The sequence below is a fragment of the Grammomys surdaster genome, unplaced genomic scaffold, assembly GCF_004785775.1.
Source record: "Grammomys surdaster isolate TR1022 unplaced genomic scaffold, NIH_TR_1.0 234, whole genome shotgun sequence".
NCBI lineage: Eukaryota > Metazoa > Chordata > Mammalia > Rodentia > Muridae > Grammomys > Grammomys surdaster.
In genome coordinates, this window is record NW_021604679.1 from 78,473 (window position 1) to 103,490 (window position 25,018).

Below are 25,018 nucleotides of genomic sequence, written 5' to 3' on the forward strand. Positions count from 1 at the left end.
TTTTTGGTTTTGGCCTTCTAATATACCCAGAAAGCGTCATTAGACTTTTGTATCATTATAAGCTTTAAGGTCTTGTTTTCATGTGTGCATTTCTATAAAAATGATAAAGAGTTAGAATACACAGGTACTGTACAATCGAGCTTCATTAAAAACAAACAACCTTTGCCTGTATAAGTTGGCATCTATGTGTTTAGGAGTTGTTAAGATATTACTAGCACTTGAAGGCTTTAGAGTAAACGTGTTTGCCCTAGTCAGTAAGTGCTTTAGATGAGAAGGAAGGAAGAACATGTAACCCCTAGTTTATATGATTAATATTTCTTCAAGTAATCATTTCTTTAGCTAGAAATCAATAAAATATTGGTTAATAGTGTATTCTTTTTTGGTTCCTCTTGAGCTTATAGTTTGACTGGGTTCTCAAATATTCAAATCTTGTCTTCTTAGACCCAACAGGGAATTGCGGGCCTCCTCCAGCTATTGACAATGGAGACATCACCACCTTCCCATTACCAGTATATGCACCATTATCATCAGTTGAGTATCAGTGCCAGAACTACTATCTACTTAAAGGAGAGAAGACAATAACATGTACCAATGGAAGGTGGTCTGAGCCACCAACCTGTTTACGTAAGTACCTTATTCTCATAGATTATAGAAGACTCAGTTTTATGACATGGATATTTTTCTGTTTATAATATAACATTCACAAAATACCATTTATGATTGAAATTTTGACTTCTATTGTTAAATTAATAGCTGAATCAATTTTAAAGTTACTGATAATGATATTGCATTTAAAAGAATGGAATTAGTCTATAGAAATGGGGTGATTACTATAGGTTTATACGTTACTTAATGAACTTTGGTAATTTTTCTTTCAGTTGCATGTGTAATAACAGAAGATATAATGGAAAGACATAACATAGTTCTCAGATGGAGCGAAAATCAAAGGTTTTATTCCAAATCAGGGGATATTATTGAATTTATGTGTAAACCTGGATACAAGAAAATAAGAGGAACTCCTCCACTTCGTACAAAGTGCATTGATGGTCACATCAATTATCCTACTTGTGCATAAAATCATGATACAATTATTAGTAAACCTTATGGATGAAGCTTTGTTTAAAAATACACATGCATATTACTAATAAAGTGTCAATTTTTATTTGAAATATTGTTTAGATTATTTCTTCTAATAAGTATAAACATTTTTGTTATATGGTAAATAATTTGTAACCTTCGATATTGTTGCCATAAGCAAAAGCAGTGCATTCAAAACTTTTAATCCAAAATATGATATGTCCAAGAACAAACTATGTCCAAGCAAGAAAGTAAATGTACATTCTTCAACATCTGCCTCTATTCAGAACTTTTTTGATTTTCCTGGATACCTTTTGATGTAAGGTTCTGATTCATATTGAACAAATGAAATATTGACTCTGTCTTCTAATTAGTATTATTTCCCAGACACTTAACAACCAAGACTCTAGTATATAATTTCACTAATGCATATAATTAATTACTATATACTACTTTGTATCAATAAAGAAATCTAACAATGTTCTTGCATATGAATTTTTATTATTTTGTACATTGAAATAGTAAAATTTTCAAACAAGTATACAAAGGGACGAACAATTTCACTAGGTGTATGATTCTATCACTATAATAATATTGACATTTAAACTATATATATATTTGGTATCACTTATAAACATGCAATGAACATTGTCTCAGGCAAAGTTTTACTGTTGTGAAGAGACATATGAACCAAGGGAAGCATAACATTTAATTGGGGTTGGCTTACAAGTTAACAGATTTAGACCATTATCTTCATGGTGGAAAGTATGGAAGTAATCAAACAGACTTGATGCTAGCAAAGAAGCTAAGAATTCTACATCTTATTCCACAAGCAGCAGAAGATCATGAGCAACACTGAACATAACTGGAGCATAGGAAACCTCAAATACTGCCCCCACAGTGACATACTTCATCCAACAAGGCTATACAGACACACCTCCTAATAATGTCACTTTCTATGGACCAGCATTCAAGCACATGAATATGGGGCCCATAGCTATTGAAACTACCACATACACATATGTACTCTGTACCAAAATTAATAAAAAAGTAAAATAACAATAAAAATAATATAGTTGTTAAAACTATAGTTAACTTTAGAGTTAGTACTATAAAGGGTTGTCATTCATTATCTGTAAAGAGTTTCTTATTTATAGTGGATAGACTTGACTTATAAATTTTGATAGTGTAAAAGTGATATTTATTCAGCAGATGCTAATGAGTTTTTAATTTTTCTTTATATATAGATTAACCTTTGTTCATATACATATATACTTTTATATATATGTATATATGTGTATATATACACATATACACATTCACACTATGTACATAGGTATATACATATATATTATATACGTATATACATTATAAAATATACATACATACACGAGTGTATATAATGACAGTCTGATTATGAGAAGAAGTAATTCACCATAGTTCCTGTTTGACTAAGGTAATTAGTCAGCATTTAAAAGGCCTAATTACTGTATGTAATTATTAATAGACTGTTAGGTATTTAAAATAGTTTTAAACCAACACTGTTTTCAGTGAACCTGGTGTATTAATCAAGTTTCTCTAGAGTAACAGAATGTATGGAATGAATCTTTCTGTCTCTCTATCTCATATATGTGTGTGTGTGTGTGTGTGTGTGTGTGTACATAGCTTAAGCATAGCCCTCAAAACCTGTCCACACTGTGACTTCCTTCTTCCAACAAGACTGCACCTACAGAAACTTTGCATTTTTATGAGGTCCCATTTGTCAATTCTTGATCTTAGAGTATAAGCCATTGATGTTCTGTTCAGGAACTTTTCCCCTGTGCCCAAGTATTCAAGGTTGTTTCCCACCTTCTCTTCTATTAGTTTCAGTGTATCTAGTTTTATGTGAAGGTCCTTTATTCACTTGGACTTGAGTTTTATACAAGGAGATAAAAATAGATAGATTTGCATTCTTCTACATGTTGTCCTCCAGTTGAACAAGCACCACTTGTTGAAAATGCTCTCCTTTTTCCACTGAACAGTTGTAGCTCCTTTGTTAAAGTTCAAGTACCCAGAGGTGTGTGGGTTCATTTCTGGGTCTTCAATTCTATACTATTGATCTTCCTGCCTGTCTCTGTATCAATATCATGTAGTTTTTATCACTATTGTTCTTTAGTACAGCTTGAAGTCAGGGATGGTAATTCCTCCAGAAATTCTTTTATTGCTGAGAATAGTTTTCGCTATCCTGGGTTTTTTGTTATTCCAAATGAATTTAAAAGTTTCTCTTTCTAACTCTGTGACAAATCGAGTTGTGGTTTTAATGGGGATTGCATTGAATCTGTAGATTGCTTTCAGCAAGATGGCCATTTTTATTATATTAATCCTGCCAATGCAAGAGCATGGGAGATCTTTCCATCTTCTGAGATTTTCAATTTCTTTCTTCAGAGACTTGAAGTTCTTGTCATACAGATATTTCACTTGCTTGGTTAGATTCACACCAAGGTTTATTATGTTATTTGTGACTATTGTGAAGTGTGTCATTTCCCTAATTTCTTTCTCAGCCTGTTTATCCTTCGAGTAGAGGAAGGCTACTGATTTGTTTGAGTTGATTTTATAGCCAGCCACTGTGCTGAAGGTGTTTATCAGGTTTAGGAGTTCTCTGGTGGAAGTGTTGGGATCACTTAAGTATACTATCATATTATCTGCAAATAGTGATATTTTAACTTCTTCCTTTCCTATTTGTATCCTTTTCACGTCTTTTTGTTTTCTAATTGCTCTTGCTAGACTTCTAGTACTATATTATATTACTATTATATTATGTTATGTTATATATATTATTTTATTATATTATATTATATTATATTATATTATATTATATTATATTATATTATATTATATTATATTATATTATAGAGTGGGCAGCCTTGTCTAGTCCCTGATTTTAGTGGGATTGCTTCAAGTTCCTCTCCATTTAGTTTGATGTTGGCTACTGGTTTGCTATACATTGCTTTTACTAGGTTTAGGTATGAGTCTTGAATTTCTGATCTTTGCAAAGTTTCTGTAAGGCAAAGGACACTGTCAATAGGACAAAACGGCAACCAACAGATTGGGAAAAGATCTTCACCAATCCCACACCCAATAGAGGGCTAATATACAATATATAAAAAGAACTCAAGAAATTAGACTCCAGACAACCAAATAACCATATTTAAATATGGGGTACAGAGCTAAGCAAAGAATTCTCAACTGAGGAAAATCGAATGCCTGAGAAACACCTAAAGAAATGTTCAGCATCCTTAGTCATCAGGGAAATGTAAATCAAAACAACTCTGAGATTCTACCTCACACCAGTCAAAATGGCTAAAATCAAAAAATCAGGTGATAGTGAGTTCTGGCAAGGATGTGGAGAAAGAGGAACACTTCTCCATTGTTGGTGGAATTACCAGATGGTGCAACCACTCTGGAAATCAGTCTGAAGGTTCCTCAGGAATTTGGACATAGCATTACCTGAGTATCAAGCTATATCACTCCAGGGTATATACAGAGATGTTCCAACATATAACAAGAATGTATGTTTCACTATGTTTATAGCAGCCTTATTTATAATAGCCAGAAGCTAGAAAGAACCCAGATGTCCTTCAACAGAGGAATGGAAAAAACTGTGGTGTATTTACACAATGGAGTATTACTCAGCTATTAAAAACAATGAACTCAAGAAATTCTTAGGTAAATGGATGGAACTAGAAAATATCATCCTGAGTGAGGTAATCCAATCACAAAAGAACACATATGGTTTTCACTCACTGATAATTTGATATTAGCCCAGAAGCTCACAATACCCAAGATTCAACTCACAGACCATATGAAGCTCATGAAGAAGGAAGTCCAAGTGAGGGTTCTTCGTTCCTTCTTAGAAGGAGTAACAAAATACTCAAAAGACAAAATATGGAACTAAAACTGAAAGAGGGGCCATCTGGAGACCATTCCACCTGGGTATCCATCCCATTTGCAGTCACCAAAGGTAGACACTGATGTGGATGTCAGGAAGTGCATGCTGACAGGAGCCTGTTATAGCTGTCTCCTTAGAGGTCTGCCAGAGCCTAACATACTCAGAGTTACATCCTCATAGAAGTAGGAGGAGGGCAGATGGCATAGGGGGTTCCTGGGGGGGAGGGGTAAGGGGATAACATCTGAAATGTAAATAAAATATACAAAAAAAGACTACACCTAGCCCAAAAGACCATATCTCCTAATAGTATCACTATATTCCAGGAATTCTACTACATGGTATATGTGGGCCATTCTTATTTAATTACCACATTTGATATTTATAACTATATTCCTTTACTACACATTTTGTATTTTCTCCACCATCAGCAAGCACCTCTGCAGATGTTGGCTCATTACCGGGAAGAATGACTCATAATTTCATTCCTGAAAGGTCTGTACTCTTTGTCATATTGCCTGGATTAGACCATGGTAAATTAGTCAATGGTAAATTCCCATTGACCTTCATCATAGGAAAATATAGGACCAGGAGGCACCCAAAAGTGTTCTCTGTTTGCCAGATTTAATTTTCATACTTCCATTATGGAATTGCAAACCAATTTTACCTTGGTAATGTGGATCTATCGACCCTCTTAAAACTGTTAATTCTTTCTTAGCCTGTTTGCTAAAGAATATTAGAATCCCAAAGTGGCCATATGGAAGACAGAACTTCTAGATTAATACAATATTTATTTGACTCATTTCAGGAGCATTCTCTACTCTGGAAACAAAACTTCTAGATTCGCAGAAATTATGGTCTCAGGAACAGGAGGCAATTTATTTCCTAGACCGTCACAGGGGTGACAATGGGTTTCTGTTTTGAATCCATTGATACTGATCCATGGATCTTGTCTGCAAGAGACACCATATGATATATTAGTTGAATATTCAAAACATATTCTGCTCTATGAGGAACATTGCAACAGTGCTCCCAGTTGTTGTCATGTAATTTTAAGCTATATCTGTGTCTTCAAATGGCCTTTTTATCTCTCCATTTGGTTAGTTGCTGCAGAAAAATGGGGAACATGTTAACACCAGTGGTTTCTATGATTATTGGTCTTGGTCAGATGCAGTACTGTGTAGAATACCAAGATAGTGAATAAGGCATTCTTTAAGTCCATAGATGGTCATTTTGCCAGAGGTATTATTTGCAGAAGAGGCAAATGTATAATCAAAATAAGTATCTTCTCCAGGAGGACAAAAAGGTGTACTTCCCACAGGAAAAGTGTTTCAATATCAGTCAACCTGTCAACAGGTTACTGGCTAGACTCCACCAAGAATGGTACCATATCAGCAGCTTGTACTGGTCTATGCTGTAGGCAGATTTAACCTTAGAATAAAGTTGTAGCCAGGGCAGTCTTTGTGAGTGGAAGTCCATGTTGTCAAGCCCATGTATATACCTCATCTTGTTACCATCTCCACTTTGTTCATAAACCCATTGGACAATGACAGGTACGTCCGTGAAAAGAAGCTGACTATCCACAGAATGAAATATTAAGACAACTTGAATTTTCACTATAATTCTGGCAAACTTGTATGGATGACTTGAGTTTGATTTACCACAAAGTAAGCTGTGTGGTTGCTAAAGAGATCTTCTTTTAGAACACATTGAGGAAACTTTAGACTCTTTATGTACACCTGGAGCAAGTCAGTTTTATTACTGAGTTTTTGTTGCCCTTCACCATATCCTGAAATGCTAGAAGTTAGTTAATTTTACCATGAAACTAAGCCATATCTTTTGCCAACTGGTCCAGAGATGCAGAGAGTAACCAACCCATAGCATTTTTCTCATCTTCCCACTAACTGTCAAATTTTTCATATACAGGGTTAACAAATTCATTGCCAGTCACAACTAGTGAATCAAATACATGTATCTCCTCAAATTTGTGATATACATCTAATCATATGCTTTGACTCTCTGAGATCCCAGGAAAGGGGATAATTTGATAGGCTTTAGTAGCTTTGGTTTTTAACAGATAGAAAAGCTTATTCCAGGTATTTAAAAGATTTCTCCTTATATTTCTATTGTTCTAGATTCACTTCTTATATCAAAATGTTTATTAGCCAAGATTCTCTACAGTAAAAGATCTAGGATGACTCTCTGTCTCTATGACTCTCTGTCTCTCTTTCTGTCTGTCTCTCTCTCTCTCTCTCTCTCTCTCTCTCTCTCTCTCTCTCTCTGTGTGTGTGTGTGTGTGTGTGTGTGTGTGTGTGTGTGTGTATGTGTATGTGTTTGTATGTGTCTGTGTCTTTATTTCTCTCTGTATTTGTATGAGAATAGTAGATTTATTAGAAGACTTATAGTCCAGCTAATCTAACAACAGCTTTCTATGAGTGGATAGGCATAGAGTCTAGTAGTTACTCAGTCTACAAAGTTGTAGGTCTCAGTTTGTATTTATTATACTCTGCAATCTCAAAAGATGTATGTTCTAATACCTCTGTAGGAAGGATTATTTTGGCTAGGCAAGGGCAAACAAGCAAAGAGCAAAAGCTTACTTCTTGCATGTTCTTATACAGGCTTCCAGCAGAATTGTGGTCCAGATTAAAGATGTGTCTTCCCTTCAAAAGATCTACATTAAAGACACATGTCTTTCTGCTACAAACTCTAGAACAAAGGTGTTTGCCTACCTACATCAGTTGTCCTGACTAGAAGAAGATCAACCCACTTAAAATCAAGCTAAAAAATCTAAACAAGTAAGTCCTTTATTGGTGGATTTCACTTCATTCCAGAGGCAGTGCAGTTGACAATAAAGAATAGTCATCACACTTGGATAGTAGGAAGTAAAGCCAGTATAGAATGTGGGTATTAAATTTTATTTGTAATTTATGAGTATCTCTACTATTAGTGTGAGTATTAAAGATAAAAGAAAATTATTTTCTAATTTAATTTTTTTAAATATCCAGTATATGTAAACAACTTAAAATAAAAAGAATAAACAAAACAAAAACAAATGTCCCATTCAAACAATAGACCTGGGATCTGAAAAGAGAGGTCACAGAAGTAAAAAATGAAAGGAACTATCTTAAGTCTTATTACAACATGTTATGGCATGTTTAGTTGATATTTCTGAGATACTTGCTCTTTTTCATAGAAAATGAAGGAGCTTTGCATTCACGCAAAAGAAGAGATGGAAGATAAACTGGGAGGGGTGGAGGGAGAGAAGGGTGTTGTTGGATATACTAAATGAAAGAAAGTAATAAATAGAAAAGAGATAAAAGAAAAATGGCTAATAAATTTCTCAAACAAGGATCTTGAACCCTAGTAGTTAGGAAAATGTAAATCAAAACAACTTTGGGATTTCATCTGACTCTGTCAGCATTGTCAACCACCTCCAAAACGACCATTTCAACGAAACCCTGGAAATAAATGCTGGAGAAAAGGGAAACCTCATGAGACTTTTATCCATATTGTAAACTGGTGCAGCCACCATCTCAATCAATGCAGAATATCCTCAGTATGTCTAAAATAAATCTACTTCATTATATAGCAAAGCCACACAGGACACAGGCCAAAACAGTTGACATCTTAACCCACATACCACCTATGTTCATTGCTGGTCTTTTCACAATAGATAGTAAATGCAAACAACCTAAATGTCCTTCAAATGATGAGTGGATCATGAAAATGCCTGACATATACACTATGGAATTCCACTCCACAATAAAGAAAAGTGGAATGATAAAATTTCCAGGTAAATGGGCAAACCAGAAAAGATCAAATCGAGTTTGGTAGCCCAGACACATAAAGACAAACCTTACATGATCGCTCTTGTTGGAGACTCCTAGCTCCAAATCTTCACAGGTGAGTCTATATGCTGGAGCAACTGATGATACCAAAAAAGTACATATAGAACATTGCTAGAGTAGTATGCCGCATTAGCAACAGAAAGGAGAATAGCAGGATACAAATAATTTAACAGGAGAAATAGAAAAAAAGGAGATCGAGACTTACTTAGGGAAATCGAGAAAAAATATAAGAGGAATAATATTGAAAAAGCAGTAAATCTGCATGGGAAAAATCATAAAGAATCATATTATTAACTCCTTACAAAAAATAAACTATAATTATATATATATATATATATATATATATATATATATATATATATATATATATATATAATGTGTGTGTGTCTGTGTGTGTGCATGCACACATACAATTCTTTGTATGGATGCACATTTTATATTGTACATACAATTATGGTGATAATCTTCATTCCCAAACCAAAACCATCTAAGAAACACACCAATGCTAGACAAGAGAACCAGTCTTCAGTTGTTAGTAAAGTTTTCTAATAAACTCAAGATATTGAGGACTCTTTCTACTGCACTTTGTTGCGCCCAAGAGGAATATAAGTCTAAGTGGTATACTCCACATCACAGGGCCCAAATGATCTTAAGCTGGATCTGTTCTGAGAATTCCTACCTGAGGACTAGCATTCGTTTTACCAGAAGTAGCCACGTAAGCTTACAAAGAAGCAAATAAACCAACTGCCATAACCTGCTATCATTCCTATAAGAAGGCAAAAGAAATTTATTCTCTTATCTTCCTTTCTGAATAATGATTTGACTGACTAGGATACTGGCACAAAAAGAAGTTGAATTATATTATATAGCTTTATAAATGTAAAATAATTAACTTAGAGTATTATTGTGAAATCATTGATTGAATATTGTTTGCTTTGACCCTCCCTTTTGAACTTTGATATTTACCAGACTGGAATCCAGTAATACACTGAAATTCAATGTCATGCACACCACGGTTAATGACAGGTTTCCCAGCAGCACCTCCACATCTAGAGCTCTAGTATTTAGGACATGGGGTTCTATAGCATCTTGCTCTTTGCCAATCTCCTCCTAACTGCATCATTTTCTACTGCTAAAGGGGAAGGTAAGTGGAGACAGATTTGAAACATGCATTTTCTAGCCAAATATATTTAACTCCTTTATGTGTATGAGAATTTTTAAATTTATTTTACTTTATTAAAGCATTATTAGTATAAAATAAACTACACAGTATTTTAAGTAATGACAGAAAACATATTGATATTAAAAAATATCTATTTACAGAAATAGTTTCTTATAAGCAGTAAAAGAGAAAACATGAATAAAAGGGGGTTTTCTCAGTTCTCTAATCTGAAAAGTGGGAATAGCCTCTTAAATATAATTTGGAGAGAAAACAATCCTGTTGAAAATGTCTAAACAGTGCATATAACAAGAAGAACTTGAAAAATGAAATTGCACCTAAATAAATACTGCCATTGAACAGAACAAAGTACCCAATAGACTCTAAATATCTGAGTCTGTGTGGTGTTGATTTCATCTTCACAAATTGGGTATGTTTTAACTTCATAACTTTCTCCATTTCAATAAAACTGTATTACATCGAATGGAAATATCTTTAATAAGACAACAAAGAATACTGCTATTTTTTGTAAGCCAACAAAATGCTAACAATTTGCTCTTTTCTGACCTCTCCAATATATGTAGTAAATAGGAGAATATGTTACAACCATATTAACACTGTTTCTGAAGAAGATTTAGCAGCCCTCCATATAAAGGCAACATATCCATGGAATGGCAAATAATACCTTAAAGAGTCAGAGTCTGGAATTAAGTCATTGTGCCTAGCTCTCTGGTTTCATGAAATCTTTATTTTTTCTATTTGATTTTTGCTATCCGTTCCATATCATGAATGGTGATTTATGTAACTCTTCAGTCCTCACATTACATTTGTTCTATGATCTACTCTTTCTCAGTTTTGCATCATTGTTTCAGAGAGTTAAGTTCATTATCTTATGCTATGACATTTTACTTTGAGCTGTAATCACTGGAAAAAAAAGTCATCCAATGAGAGAAAAGTCCATCCTGACAAATGACAGAAAATGTTTGCTTCAAATCATTTTGTACTTTTATAATTTTGAGATTATAGTATAATTACACTGCTCTTCTCCTTTCTGCTAAACTATCGCATAGTCCTATCCTTGTTCTGTGAATCAGGTCCTCTTTATTTCTCTAATCGTTATTGAATGCATATATCTACATACATTACTATATATATGTGTATATATATATACACACACACACACACACATATTCCTAAATACAATCTGCTTAGTTTATTCAATGTGATTTGTAAATGCTATGTGTCTGATATTCCATTTAGAAAACAATAGTCACACTTTTCCTTTTGAATGAGTGAGTTTAAAAAGTATACAGCAAGAAAAGCAAAGGAAGACGTAAATAAATAGATGACAGACAGACAGAGAGAAAGATCAATGATAGACAGACGAGCAGATGCAGAACATTATTTCAAGCACTAAGATGTCCAACATTGATCCTCTAGGGTAGTTAACTTATGGCAGCTACCTGGGCTTCCCCTCTGAAAGTCCTCTTGGATGATGCTTCTAAGTAATAGACATCATGTGATCAAATCAGGTGCTCTCAGTTTCCATCAGGAAGTGACTAGAAAAGTTGAATCAGTAGGCTGAAGTTTCCAATTGTGTTTCCCACTTCCCCCTTCCATAGATAAATTTGGCATGGCTGATGTTTCAGTTGTTTTTCCTGCTCTTCCTGGGAATCCAGATGGAAACTCAGGATAGCTTCCTGAACATGCTTCCTCAGTTTCTGGGGGATGTCTACAAGCAAAGACAAAGATGTTACCTTTCTGTTATTTTTGTTTTTCATGTGAAAGCTTCATGCAATGGGACATAGTTCCGCCCTTTAGAATGCCAGCTGGCTGTTATAAAATAGCTTGCATCATTTATTTCTTCAGGTTATTATCAGCAGCCAATTTGATGATATTTTGTTGTCTTCCTATCATTTATCTATTTGTCTATCTGTCTGTCTGTCTGTCTGTCTGTCTGTCTATCCATCCACCTATCCATCCATCCATCCACCCATTGATTTATCTATGTATCTATATCATCTATCTGTCTCTTTCTCTATCATCTTTATAATCTTGCAATTGATTTTTTTCTTTTATAGAGTAAAGATTCTTTTCTCATGCAATATACCCTGATTACAAGTTTCCTCTACCTCTAAAACCCCCAGTTCCTCCCTAGACACTCTTGCCTCCAGATCCACTCCCTTTCTGTCAAAAAAAAAAAAAAACAGAGAGAGAATAGGTTTCTCAGACATAATCAAATGAAGCATATTACAATAAAATATAAACTATCAGATTGAATTTGGATAAGAGAGAGCCACAGAAGAAAATGATAACAAGAGGAAACACAGGAATCAGAAAATCATTCATTCACATACTTATGAATCCTATAAAAATACTAAAGGAAAACTATAATACGTATACAGAGGACTTGGTACAGACCCATCCAGGGTCTATGATTGATGTCTTGTTCTCCATGAGTTCATTTGAGATTTACTCAGTTGATATGGAGGGCCTTGTTCTCCTGGTGTGCTGCATCCCTTCTGGCTCTTTACACTCATTGTACCTCTCCTGGCTGCTTTCCAGAGTGCTGAGGGAAGGGATTTGATGGATAGACCCCATTTAGAGCCTAGTGTCCCAAGGTATCTCTTTCCACTCCACCCTTACCAACCTCCCTCCATCTCCCCTCATGTGTGTGTGTGTGTGTGTTTGTGTGTGTGTGTGTGTGTGTGTGTGTGTGTGTGTGTGTGTAATATCTAGCTGTGGGTATGTCTAAGCATTCACACCTGATGTAGGAACACACCTTTCTTTAATCATTTTGCCTTTTTGGTATCTCAGTAACCTTTGTCTCATCAAAGAAATTAAGCAATTCCTTCTGTTTTTATTTTCTTGAATAGAATGAAGAGTATTGGCAGTGACTGGTCTTGGAAAGAATAGCAAACTTTTGCACTAAAACTTCTGCGATCTGGATCTGAGAGTTTTTGATTGGTAGATTTTAAATGTTTGCTTGTATTTCCTTGTGGGTTATTTGTCTATTTAAATTGTTTACCTAATTTTGATTTAACATGGGAAATTGGTATCTATTAAAAATTTATCCATTTCTTTCTGATATTCCAGTTTAATGAAGTATAGGTTTCTATAGTATGACTTTAGAAATCTCTAGAGTTCTTTGATGTCTCTAGGTCTTTGATGTTTTGATCCTTTCATTTTTGATTTGGTTAACTTGAATATCCTCTCTATATTCTTTAGATGAATTGACATGCAGTTTGTCAATCTTATTAATATTTTAAAGAACCAACTCTTTGTTTCATTGATTCTGTGCATTGTTTTCTTTGTTTTTACTTTACTAATTTCAGCACTGAGTAGATGGCCATAAGTATCAATCAAAAAATTGTTTATTTCTTGCCATTTATTTCTTTTTGATGTGATTCCTTCTTTTGACCTAGATCTTTCAGGTGTGTTGTTAAGTTTGTAGTATGATATCTTTCCATGTGTTTTTTTTTAAATTAGGTACTTCATACTATAAACTTGCCTCTAAGAATCACGTTCATTGTGTCCTTTAAGACTGAGTATACTGTGTTTTTATTTTTATGGTATTCTAGAAAGTCTTTAAATGCTTTCTTAATTTCTGTGTTGACCCTTTTTTATTCAGGAGAGACTCATTCTGTTCCCATGAGTTTGTAAGCTTTCTGTTGTTTTTGTTGTTGAGATCACCTTTAATCAATGGCATTCTAATAGGATGCAGGGTGTTATTTCAATTTTAGTTTATCTGTTAAGACTTACTTTGTAACCAACCATATGATCAATTTCAGATGAAGTTCTGAGAGGTGCTGAGAAGGAGGTATATTCTCTTTTGTTTGGGTGAAATTTTCTGTAGATAACTGTTCAGTTCATTTAAGTCATAACATTTATTAGTTCTATTTTTTCTATTAGTTTTTTTTTTGTCGGAATGACCTGTCCATTGGTGAGAAAGGAATACTAAAGTGTCCCACTATCAATTTATAAGACTTTACTTAAGCTTTAGTACTGTTTCCTTTACAAACTTGGGTGTCCTTGCATTTTGTGGTATAGGTGTGAAAAATTACAAGATCATCTTGGTGATCTTCCCTTTGATGAGTACAAAGTGTCCTTCACTGATTCTGTTTAATGATTATAGTTTTATGTCTATTTTGTTAGATATTAGAAGAACTGCACCAGATTGTTTCTTAGGTTCATTTTCTTGGAGAAATCATTTTCTAGCCATTTACTCGGAGGTAATGTCCTCCAATGTTGAGGTACATCTCTTGTATAGGCAAGATGGACCATGTTTTCACATTCATTCTGTTAGTGTGTGACTTTTTATGAGAAAATTGGATACACTGATATTGAGAGACATCAATGACTAACAATTGTTCTTTCATGTTATCTGTTTTTGTTGTTGCTTGGTGGCAGTAGTAGTACTAGAAATATTCTCCCTCTCTCCCTCCTCCTCTTCCTCCTCTTCCTCCTCCCCCACTCACTGTGGGTTAATAAAGGACACATGAATAATATGCTCATGAATGCAAGCTATATAAAATCTCAAGGTCAAGTCCCACCTTTAAAAAAAACATTTTTCCATAGAGTCATATACAGAATAACTTAAACACCTAATTGAGTAACAGCACAAGCTGTAATCGGAAGTATCAAGTAAACACACTCCTCTGTTGAAGAGCACAGAAATACATCACAAAAAGAATTCTATTTTGTGAAGAAATGAGGTCACAGGATGATTGTTGTTCTTACAAGCACTCAGTGTTCTCCTCACAGGAATCCATTCCTGAACTCTGTGCCAACAATTATGTTATTTCATAGTTGTAAGTAACATCTTTAAGTTGGAGTTTTCCTTCTTGTACCTTCTATTGCACTATATTTGTAGACAGATACTGCTTAAGTTTGTTATATTGTGGAATGTCTTATTTTCTCTATCTATGGTGCTTTAAAGTGTTGGTGAATAAAATAGTACATCTGTTGTTTCATAGAGTCTGCAGCACATCTGTCCAGGCCCTTCTTCCTTTTAAAGTCTCTATCTTCATAAAGAAGTTAGGTGTAATTTTAATAGGAATGTTTTGATATGTTACTGGCTCCTATTCATTTGTAGATTTTAATACTCTTTCTTTGAATGTTTAGTGTTTTCACTATTATGTGCCACGGGGACTTTTCTGGTACAATCTATCTGGTTTTCTGTATGGTTCTTATATTTTTATACTCATATCCTTCTTTAGGCTAAGAAAATTTTCTTCTATGATTTTGTTCAAAATATTTTCGGTCCCTTGAACTGTGTCACTTCTTCCTCTAATCCTATTATTCTCAGATTTAGTTTTTTTTATAGTGCCCCAAGTATTATCCATGTTTTGTGTCAGTAAATTTTTGACTCAACATTTTCTTAGACTGATGTATCCATTTCTCCTATTTTATCTTCAACATCAGAGATTCTCGCTTCTAACTTTTGGGCTTTGTTAGTGAAATTTGCCTCTGGAGTTCCTGTCAGATTTCACTTTTGTTATTCATTTACAGAATTTTCTCAGTTTGGCTTTTCTTTATTGATCATATTTCCATTTTCAGGTCTTAAACAGTTTTATTTGTTTTTTTCTCCTACTTTCATTTGTCTTTTTTAGGATTTCTTCATTTCCTTAATAAGGACCTCTATCTTATGCATACAGTTTTTCAGTCTTTTTCTTGTGCTTCAGCTATGTTAAAATACCCTGACACTACTGGGGCAGGGTTGTGGGATCTAGTGGAGATACATTGTCCGGGCTGTTATTGATTATGTTTTCATGCTGGCACCCTGGTTGTGGTATTTCAAGGATTATAGGAGTATGTGCTGATTTTTTTTTTTTTTTGGTCTTTGTTTGTTGTAGTTTTATTTTGTTTGTTTTGTTTCTTGTTTTCTGTTTTCTCTCTGGATTTTTTAAGAGTGTGATTACTTTATGATGCCTGGTAGGTAATTTTCTGTGGAGGCAATAAGTGGGGCCACTTGGGGTTCCAGTTACCATGTGTTTCTACATGTATGGAGATGATACTTAGGAATGGGAATAGACTACGTTTCTTGATGTGGGCACACAAGACAAAAAACTGTAATGTGTTCTACCAGAATCTACTTATTTAGTCTCCTTAGAATAGGTGCAGAGAGTGAAGAGAGGTCTACATTAGAGGCATTGATGAAATTATGGGATTGGACCTAGAAAAACAGAAGGAAAGGGGAAGATCTACAGATAGCTTACCAGCTTCCTTGATAGTAACGCATTGTGGGTTAGCAGGGAATGCCTGCTGTAGTTGGGGATTGGGGTGGAATAAAGCAATGAGTGGAGGGAAAAAGTTTAGGAGGAGGAAGATGTGTGAAATCTACCATAGGTAGAATGGATAGATGCTGCCACAAGTGTTCTACTGCAAAGCTGCTGCTGAGACTCTGGAATTGTATCTGGAAGAACAGAGGGAGAAGTGAAGTTTTTAGTCATCTCACCTGCTTCTATAATAGAAGTGTCCTGGTGTTAGCAGAGCATGCCTGCAGGAGTTAGGGATCTTCAGAAAGGCAGCAAGTATGGGGAGAGAAGTTAGGAAAGAAAGCTCTACTGAATTCACTGGTAATGTGTGCAGGGTGATCAGGAAGAAAATTGCATCAAGTATTCTATTAGGATTCTATTGCTGATCTAGGGATTAGAATTTGGGATTAGATTCCAAAGAGAGCATGGAGTGGCGAGGGGACTCAGTTAGCTTATCTGATTCATTGGCCTGATCAGCTGGTGTTTTCCCAGGGAATGGCTCCTAACTTCAGAGGCTGAAAAATAAGATACGCTGAAGAAAGAGAAATTGGACTAGATCTTTGTGATCCACTGGGGATGGGGTCACAGAAGAAAGGGAAGCAAGTGCATGTCTTCTGCTATTGAGCTAAGGATGAGACTAGAAGACTTGAAAAAGATTTGGAGGAGACAGGGAAGTGAAATTCTGTAGCCAGACACCTGCTTCCTGCCAGGAGTCAGATCTATTCTTTTAACTAACTTATAGTCCTATCTGTTGTCAATTTGAGGTCACCTGGGCTGACCTCAAATTCATGTAGACAGCTTTGGCTTGAACTCAGTGAAGAACCTCTTCCTTTGAATTCTAGAATGCTGAAATATCAGACAACTCACCATTCCAAACTTCAAATACCTTTCAAGTAACTCTTCATAGAAATAAACTGTTCAAAGAGCACTATCAGGTACATACAATGATACTATAGGTTGGATTATTTTTGACTAGCAGAGTAAAGTTACCACCAATGAAAAAGTTCAAACATTCAAACATTTTTGGAATTATTAAGTACATACAGGCATCTCCAAATGTTCTGTCAACCTTAAATTTATATTTGACCCCAAGATACTCTGGCAATAATAGCTCCTTCAACTACCATTTAGTTAATTTTTTTGTAGTTTTGTTTCTATATAACATAATATATACTGAGGAAAAAGAAGTTTCAAAACAGACCACAGTCTAAATTTACAAAGCATTCATGCTTTCTTTTGAAATCTTTTAAAAGTTCAAGAATGAAAATGAGGGGCTGGATATGGACCATTAGGTAAGGATGTTAGCTGCTCTTACAGAGGAACTGGGACTGGTTCCCTGTTCTCATATGTCAGTGCATAATCCTCTGTACCTCAAGTCTGGATGTACCAATGTCATCTTCTGACATCTCATGGCTCAATGCTTTCAGGTGGTGTACAGACTCAAATTCAGGAAAACATTGCTATACAGAATAAAATTATATAAAGCATTTCATTATAATGGATTTTCAGCTTATCTTTTATTATTGCTGAAAAAGACAGTATTCAGGATTGTTTACATCAATATGTACATAGACATCAATTGATAACATTTTTTGAAGGGAAAACAAATGAACATTTTCTCCCTAAAATTAGGACTCCTGTAAAATTATATTTTATTTCCCCATTGCCATTGTATTTTTTCCTATGACGAAAATGACAAATTAGTGTTGGGAAGTAAAAAAATATCCTTCTGAACTGCTGGAGACCCAATACCTAAGAGCAGTATCACTGGACTGTGAAATGTTTTCAGGGCTGGTTTCTTTATTTATTCCATCAAGAACTCATTTTCAGGCCTATTTCTTGTTGCAAAATGCCACTTTGTTTGTTGGCTGTGGGCTGTCTTCCTCCAATTTCAAATTCAATAGTTTGTCATATTTCACATTCTCACATCAATCTCTTTACTGCCATCATTTCCTTTCCTTCTGTCACATGAGATAAATGTAAAATATTATGATTTCAAAATCATTAATTACAATTCTAAAGTTACATTAGTACACAAATAACATTAATGGTTGTTGTGACTTAAATTATAGCATCAAATGTAGTTATCATTGAACCTAACAACATAATTAACTGCAAAAGAAACAAGCTTGTTTTCCATGTTTTTAACGAAAATTAGTTCTTGCTCATGAATATGTTCTAATTATAATTTTTCCTTTTGCATTTCCTCCCAGATTCTATCCCATCCCCTTCTCCTTGATATGTATCTTCTCTCTCTCTCCCTCTCCCTCTCTCTCTCACTCTCTCTCTCTCTCAAACAAGCAAATAAATAAACTGATAATAATCAAAAATAATCTAAAGTAAAAACAAAGTGGAATAGGAAAACAAACAAAGACCAAGAGCCAAAGAAAAATCAAAAGAAACACATATGCATATATATATACATATATGCTCACCACATGTTAATCCCACAGAACCACAAAATCAAAAACCATAATATGTACTCAAATAATTCATAAGTCTAAAAAACAAAACATGCCATTGATTTGATGTTGTGTTGGCCATCTACTGATTGACATGTGGCCTGCCCAAAAAATATAGTGGTATATTCAGTGAAACTACATTAGAAAGGCAAAAACTAATTTTTCCATTGTGAGTGGTTGGAAATAGCTTCTGACTTAGGAATAGGGCTTTGTGTCCACTTCTCCTCTCAGCACTGAGATCTCATCATTCTAAGACCCATGAATATCCTGTGTATGGTACTACACTCTGTTCATTTTCATATGAACCTTAATACTGCTGTATTTAGAAGGCTCTGTTTCCTTTTTGTCCTTTATCCCCTCTGATTCTTCCAATATTTCAGCCTCCTCTTCTTTAGGGAAAGTGGTTGGGCTACTTAACCTGCTTGTTTCAGTGAGTAAATTGATATCATCTATGTGTCCAATAATAGAAACACATATTTTGTATGTTATTTTTTCACTATATAAGCTTACATGATGCTATGTTAAGTAAATAAAATAAGTGAAATCCATTTAAAATAAAATATATTAATTAAAATACAAATATACCTATGTAAAGTTGTTATAACCTATTGCATTATATATTTCACTACTAGAATGCAATCCTGTCTCCTCCAATTCTGCTCTCTTTGTGGGATGAAGCAATTAGATAAAGAAAGAAAGAATAAAAGAAGAAAGTGCAGAAGACAAAAGGGATTTAGAGAGGTTTCTTAAGCTCAGTGTTGTCAATAATACATCAGCATAGTTTTCTTTGCATTTAAAATTATCTGTGTACAATTCCTGATTTCTATTATCTAGATAAAAGCTGTGAGTGCGGTGAATAAATGCAGAGTGAAGCTGAAGAGAGTATTCTATGTTTAATTTTTTAGTCCACAATTTTAAGGTACACAGAAAAAACAAGTATAGATCATCATGACTTGTAAATATGAAAGAAATAGGTGAGCACTGGGATTTGGTTATAGGAAATAAAGAATAGAAATTGTTATATGATTTTATAATCTCAGGAAAAAATGCTGTATATTGTTTAATGTATGGAGACTGATTGAAAGGGAATGGGAAGAAAAGCAGTAACTTTGACTTTAGAGTCAAACAGGGAGACTTCTTTTCCTCCATCAATGGTTAGTAACAAATATCTCTAATCCACTTCTCTGGTGACATGGAAGATAAAACCTGTCTCATAAACTGTAGGTGCCTGAGTTCTATTTGATTTCACATCCTCTGTCTACTTCTGTACTTGATTTAATTAAAAGAGAGTAGGTTACTGATGAAGTGATTCATTTATGGTATGGTTTTTTTCATTTTAAAAAGAACACACACACACACCACCTTGGTCTGTGCAAGGTAAAAGAGACAGTTCCCTTATTAATTTACTGTTCTCATGTAAGTAAAAGGACAAATTTACTTCAAAGAATAAGGATTATGAAAATTTCCAAACTATTTAAAAGTGATTGTGGATATCAATACATATACCAATTGAGAGTTGATACCAGCAGTTTTAATCAAAGATTATAATGTGGAAGGAATTGTTAATGGTATATGTGATAAAGTTATTGCAGGTGATATGAAGTACTGTATATGATAGGTTGAAAAAGGAAAAAAATAAATATCAGAGAGTTACAAATACATCAAGATTTGCATTTCCCTGACGACTAAGGATGCCGAGCATTTCTTTAGGTGCTTCTCGGCCATTCGAGTTTCTTCTGTTGAAAATTCTTTGTTAAGCTCTATACCCCATTTTTTAATAGGGTAATTTGGTTGCCTGGAGTCTAATTTCTTGAGTTCTTTGTATATATTGGATATTAGCCCTCTATCAGATGAAGGATTGGTAAAGATCTTTTCCCAATTTGTTGGTTGTCGTTTTGTCCTATTGACAGTGTCCTTTGCCTTACAGAAACTTTGCAATTTTATGAAGTCCCATTTGTCAATTCTCGATCTTAGAGCATATGCCATTGGAGTTCTGTTCAGGAACTTTTCCCCTGTGCCCAAGTATTCGAGGCTTTTCCCCACCTTCTCTTCTATTAGTTTCAGTGTATCTGGTTTTATGTGGAGGTCCTTTATCCACTTAGATTTGAGCTTTGTACAAGGGGATAAGAATGGATCAATTTTCATTCTTCTACATGTTGTCCTCCAGTTGAACCAGCACCATTTGTTGAAAATGCTGTCCTTTTTCCACTGGACAGTTTTAGCTCCTTTGTCAAAGATCAAGTGACCATAGGAGTGTGGGTTCATTTCTGGGTCTTCAATTCTATTCCATTGATCTTCCTGCCTGTCTCTGTACCAATACCAGGTAGTTTTTATCACTATTGCTCTGTAGCAAATCAAAACAACCCTGAGATTCCATCTCACACCAGTCAGAATGGCTAAGATTAAAAACTCAGGTGATAGTAGATGCTGGCGAGGGTGTGGAGAAAGAGGAACACTCCTCCATTGTTGGTGGGACTGCAAGATGGTGCAACCACTTTGGAAATCAGTCTGGCGGTTCCTCAGAAAATTGGACATAGCATTACCCGAGGATCCAGCTATACCACTCCTAGGCATATACCCAGAAGGTGCTCGAACATATAATAAGGACATATGCTCAACTATGTTCATAGCAGCCTTATTTATAATAGCCAGGAGCTGGAAAGAACCCAGATGTCCTTCAACTGAGGAATGGATTAAAAAAATGTGGTATATTTACACAATGGAGTATTACTCAGCTATTAAAAACAATGAATTTGAGAGGTTCCTAGGTAAATGGATGGAACTAGAAATTATCATACTGAGTGAGGTAAGCCAATCACAAAAGAACACACATGGTATTCACTCACTGATTATTGGATACTAGCCCAGAACCTTAAAATGCCCAAGATGCAACTCACAGGCCACATGAAGTCCATAAAGAATGAAGACCAAGTGGGGGTGATTCGGTCCTTCTTAGAAGGAGCAACAAAATACTCAAGGGAGCAAATATGGAGACAAAGCGAGGGACAAAAACTGAAGGAGGGGCCGTCTGAAGACCTTTCCACCTGAGTATCCATCCCATGTGCAGTCACCAAAGGTAGATGCTGATGTGGAAGTCAGGAAGTGCATGCTGATAAGAGCCTGATATGGATGTCTCCTCAGAGGTCTTCAAGAGTCTGACATATTCAGAGGCAGATGCTCACAACTAGCCATTGAAGTGATCATGGGGTTCTCAATGGAGGAGTTAGAGTGAAGACTGAAGGAGCTGAAAGGATTTGTGGCCCCATGAGGAGAACAACAATACCAACCAACCACAGCTCCCAGGGTCTAAACCACCAGCCTGGGAGCACTTATGGAGGGATCCAGGGCCTTAGCTGAATATATAAGAGTGGAGGGCCCTGCTGGGCACAGGTGGAAGATGAGATCCTTGACCTCATGAAGGCTGGATGCCCCAGGGGGTGGGAGTTTTGAGGGTGGGGAGGTGGAAGTGGGGGGGTAGATAGAGGTTACATCCACAAAGAAGAAGGAGGAGGTGTGAGGGGATTGGGGGTTCCTGGGTGGGTGGGGGATGGGGTAAGGGGACAACATATGAAATGTAAATAAAACATCCAATAAAAAAATTAAAAAAAAAAAAAAAAAAAAAAAACAAAAAAAAAAAAAAACAAATACATCAAGAGGAGAGAGAGAAACCTGAGTGATATATCAAGCATATGGACGTGAATTCCTTTCAATGTTACTATTAAGGTTATCAGCAAAATAAACAGTATTTGCCCTCTAGTTTCATATTCTTAATTTTAATATGACTAAATATTTCTCATTATTTGTATTTGCTTGTTTGCAGAAATGACATGCAAACATCCTTATATTCCGAATGGTATCTACTCACCTCTCAAGATTGAACACAAAATTGACGATATAATCATATATCGATGTAAATATGGCTTCTATCCTGTAGCCCGGATACCTCTTGCAAGATGTACAGGGGCTGGCTGGATCCCGCCTCCAGTGTGTATCTGTAAGCTTTCTGTAATCCTCATAATCCTGAAGTTCATCTTTAAACTTTTCATAAATGGAAATACAGTAGTGATAACCCTTAGAAATATTCTACTTTCAAAGTAATGAAAGTTTTATGTAATATTCTACTTTTAAGTAATGTTAAATTTTCAGGTAGTATTTTAAAAATGTATTATTTAAAATTAAAATTCTTGAGATACTAAAATTCTTAGGTTATAAGTAGCAGTACTTATATTCCTGTATGTGAGACTATGTACATTTTTCTAATTGAGAAATGTTTTCACAGATTTGTAGAAAATCAATATGTAAAAATATTGTCATGTACCTTACTTTTAGTTATTTATTTGCAATGTTGCAAATACATAACAAATATATATAAGCAATATATAGACCAATATATCCATCAATAACATTTGCCTCATGACAAACCTTTGTTGTCCTCTCATTTTTGTCAGTCAGTCAGATTTGAAGATGATTTGGCTACTAGCTCTGCATCAGTGTGGTGCTATCAGAGACTGTCTTGGCTGTCAGTCATCAGGAGACTTTGCTGGGCTGTAGGCCCTATATCCAACATGGCACCCTTACTAGGATTTGACAAGATTCTCAGTTCCTTGTATATAAGACTCTGTTTTGTTTGGTTGATGACAGTTATCAGCTCCAGCACTGCTGATCAGAGAGACAATGGGGGACCAAAGCCCATCTATGATCTACTCCCAAACAATTGATTTTGGCATGTCAGTTCTTTATGTCTTGAGTTCAACACACACACACACACACACAGAGAGAGAGAGAGAGAGAGAGAGAGAGAGAGAGAGAGAGAGAGAGAGAGAGAGAGAGAGAGAGAGAGAGAGAGAGTTGCTTTGAAGGACTTCAAAAGCTTCTTAACACATATACACCACCATGTCATTTGGGTCAAGAATATTTAATTTCTGGGATAATTTCTTCATTATTTTCAAGTTTTAGCCTATCTGCATTCATGTTTCTTTCTATCTACTTATTCATGGTAAATGTGTATCACAAGCCTGATATCCACTATATAAACAAACAAAATGATGAAAAATGAATGGTCAAGAAACTCATTTTAGTCATCTTTCTGTCTTTGTGTCAATAGTACTGAAGTAAATAACTTATTTACAGCCTAATGACTTCAGTTTAATGTCAATTAGTTTCTTCACACTAAACTTGTGACAGGCAGAGCATGCCAAGGAGTGTAAGGAAAAACTGTCTGCCTCCTGTGCACCAGGAAACAACAAGAAAGGAAGAACTAACATCCCAATACCCCTTTAAAGTCATAGCCCCAATTACTGAGCTCATTTCAACTAGGCCAGCAGTTCCTGAACTGTACACTGTCTCCATAAAATACCAGTAGTGGAAAACCAAGCATCTAACTGGCATAAGATTTGGGGAAATATTAAAAGTTCCAAACCATAAGAATTGAAGAAGCTATTTTCAGTAAGAAATACTATTGGTGCATATGAGTCTTATAAGGAAACCATCTAATGATATTTTTTATATTTAGTTCATTGACAATTTCAAAATAGTATGTAAGAAATTACATATTATATATTATATACATAATTGCATATTATGCATAATGTATTCTCTATGTTCTTTCTTCTAACCTTCTCTCATACCCTTCTTATTCTATCAATAGCAACTCACCTTGCTTGTCCTTTTCCAAGATTCATAAGTTTGAGTTTTGATGTATGATATATTTACTTTAACACAGGCCATGTGTGTAACATTTGGATTAGAACTGTCTTTTTGAACCTGCTTTACTTACTAGGATATGGTTATATACCTGACTTTGCAAACTCCCCCTTTTCCTGAATTTATCAGCATGAAATAGTTTAGAGGAGAGGCCCATGATTCCTTGATACCTTACTCCATTATAGCCTGCATGCTGATGGCCCATTCTTGTGCAGAATTGATGCAGCATCTGTAGCTGTTGAGAATTTGTGGTTACAATGGCTGTGTATAGCCCAGAAGGTATTTTATAGCCATGACCACTACATTTTAGCTTTTAGAGTCTTGTGGCCCTTTACCTTCATGCTCTTTAAACCTTGGAAGGATAGTGTAAATGTCTCATTTACTTTTAAGCACAACTTCTCCTTACTGCTAGTACTCTGTACAGTAAAAAATGTTGTGGTAAATATTATTCTGGGTTTTCTCACCATATATAGACCATATAGTTCCCAAATAAAAGACATAAAAGCCTTTATGTGTAATAATAATCTATCCTATTCTGTCCTGTCCTGTCCTGTCCTGTCCTGTCCTGTCCTGTCCTGTCCTGTCCT

General features: G+C 35.1%; 1 protein-coding gene across 7 annotated transcripts in view; it reads left to right on the plus strand.

Moving 5' to 3' along the window:
- The window catches only part of LOC114626376 (complement factor H-related protein 2-like), an 82,056-nt gene that overhangs the window by 16,803 nt on the left and 40,235 nt on the right, over positions 1–25,018 (plus strand). The window contains exons 1-3 of one of the 7 annotated variants that reach the window (XM_028773756.1): positions 9,913–9,994; positions 12,886–12,976; positions 22,549–22,722. The exons of 1 other annotated variant lie outside the window; for it this stretch is intronic. In XM_028773756.1, the coding sequence (XP_028629589.1) occupies positions 22,551–22,722 (172 nt within the window). In that variant the 5' untranslated portion in view covers positions 9,913–9,994; positions 12,886–12,976; positions 22,549–22,550. Of the gene's footprint in view, positions 1–441; positions 625–878; positions 1,567–9,867; positions 9,995–12,885; positions 12,977–22,548; positions 22,723–25,018 lie in introns of those variants that run through there. 5 more of the 7 variants (XM_028773760.1, XM_028773755.1, XM_028773757.1 and 2 more) reach the window with 5 other exon arrangements.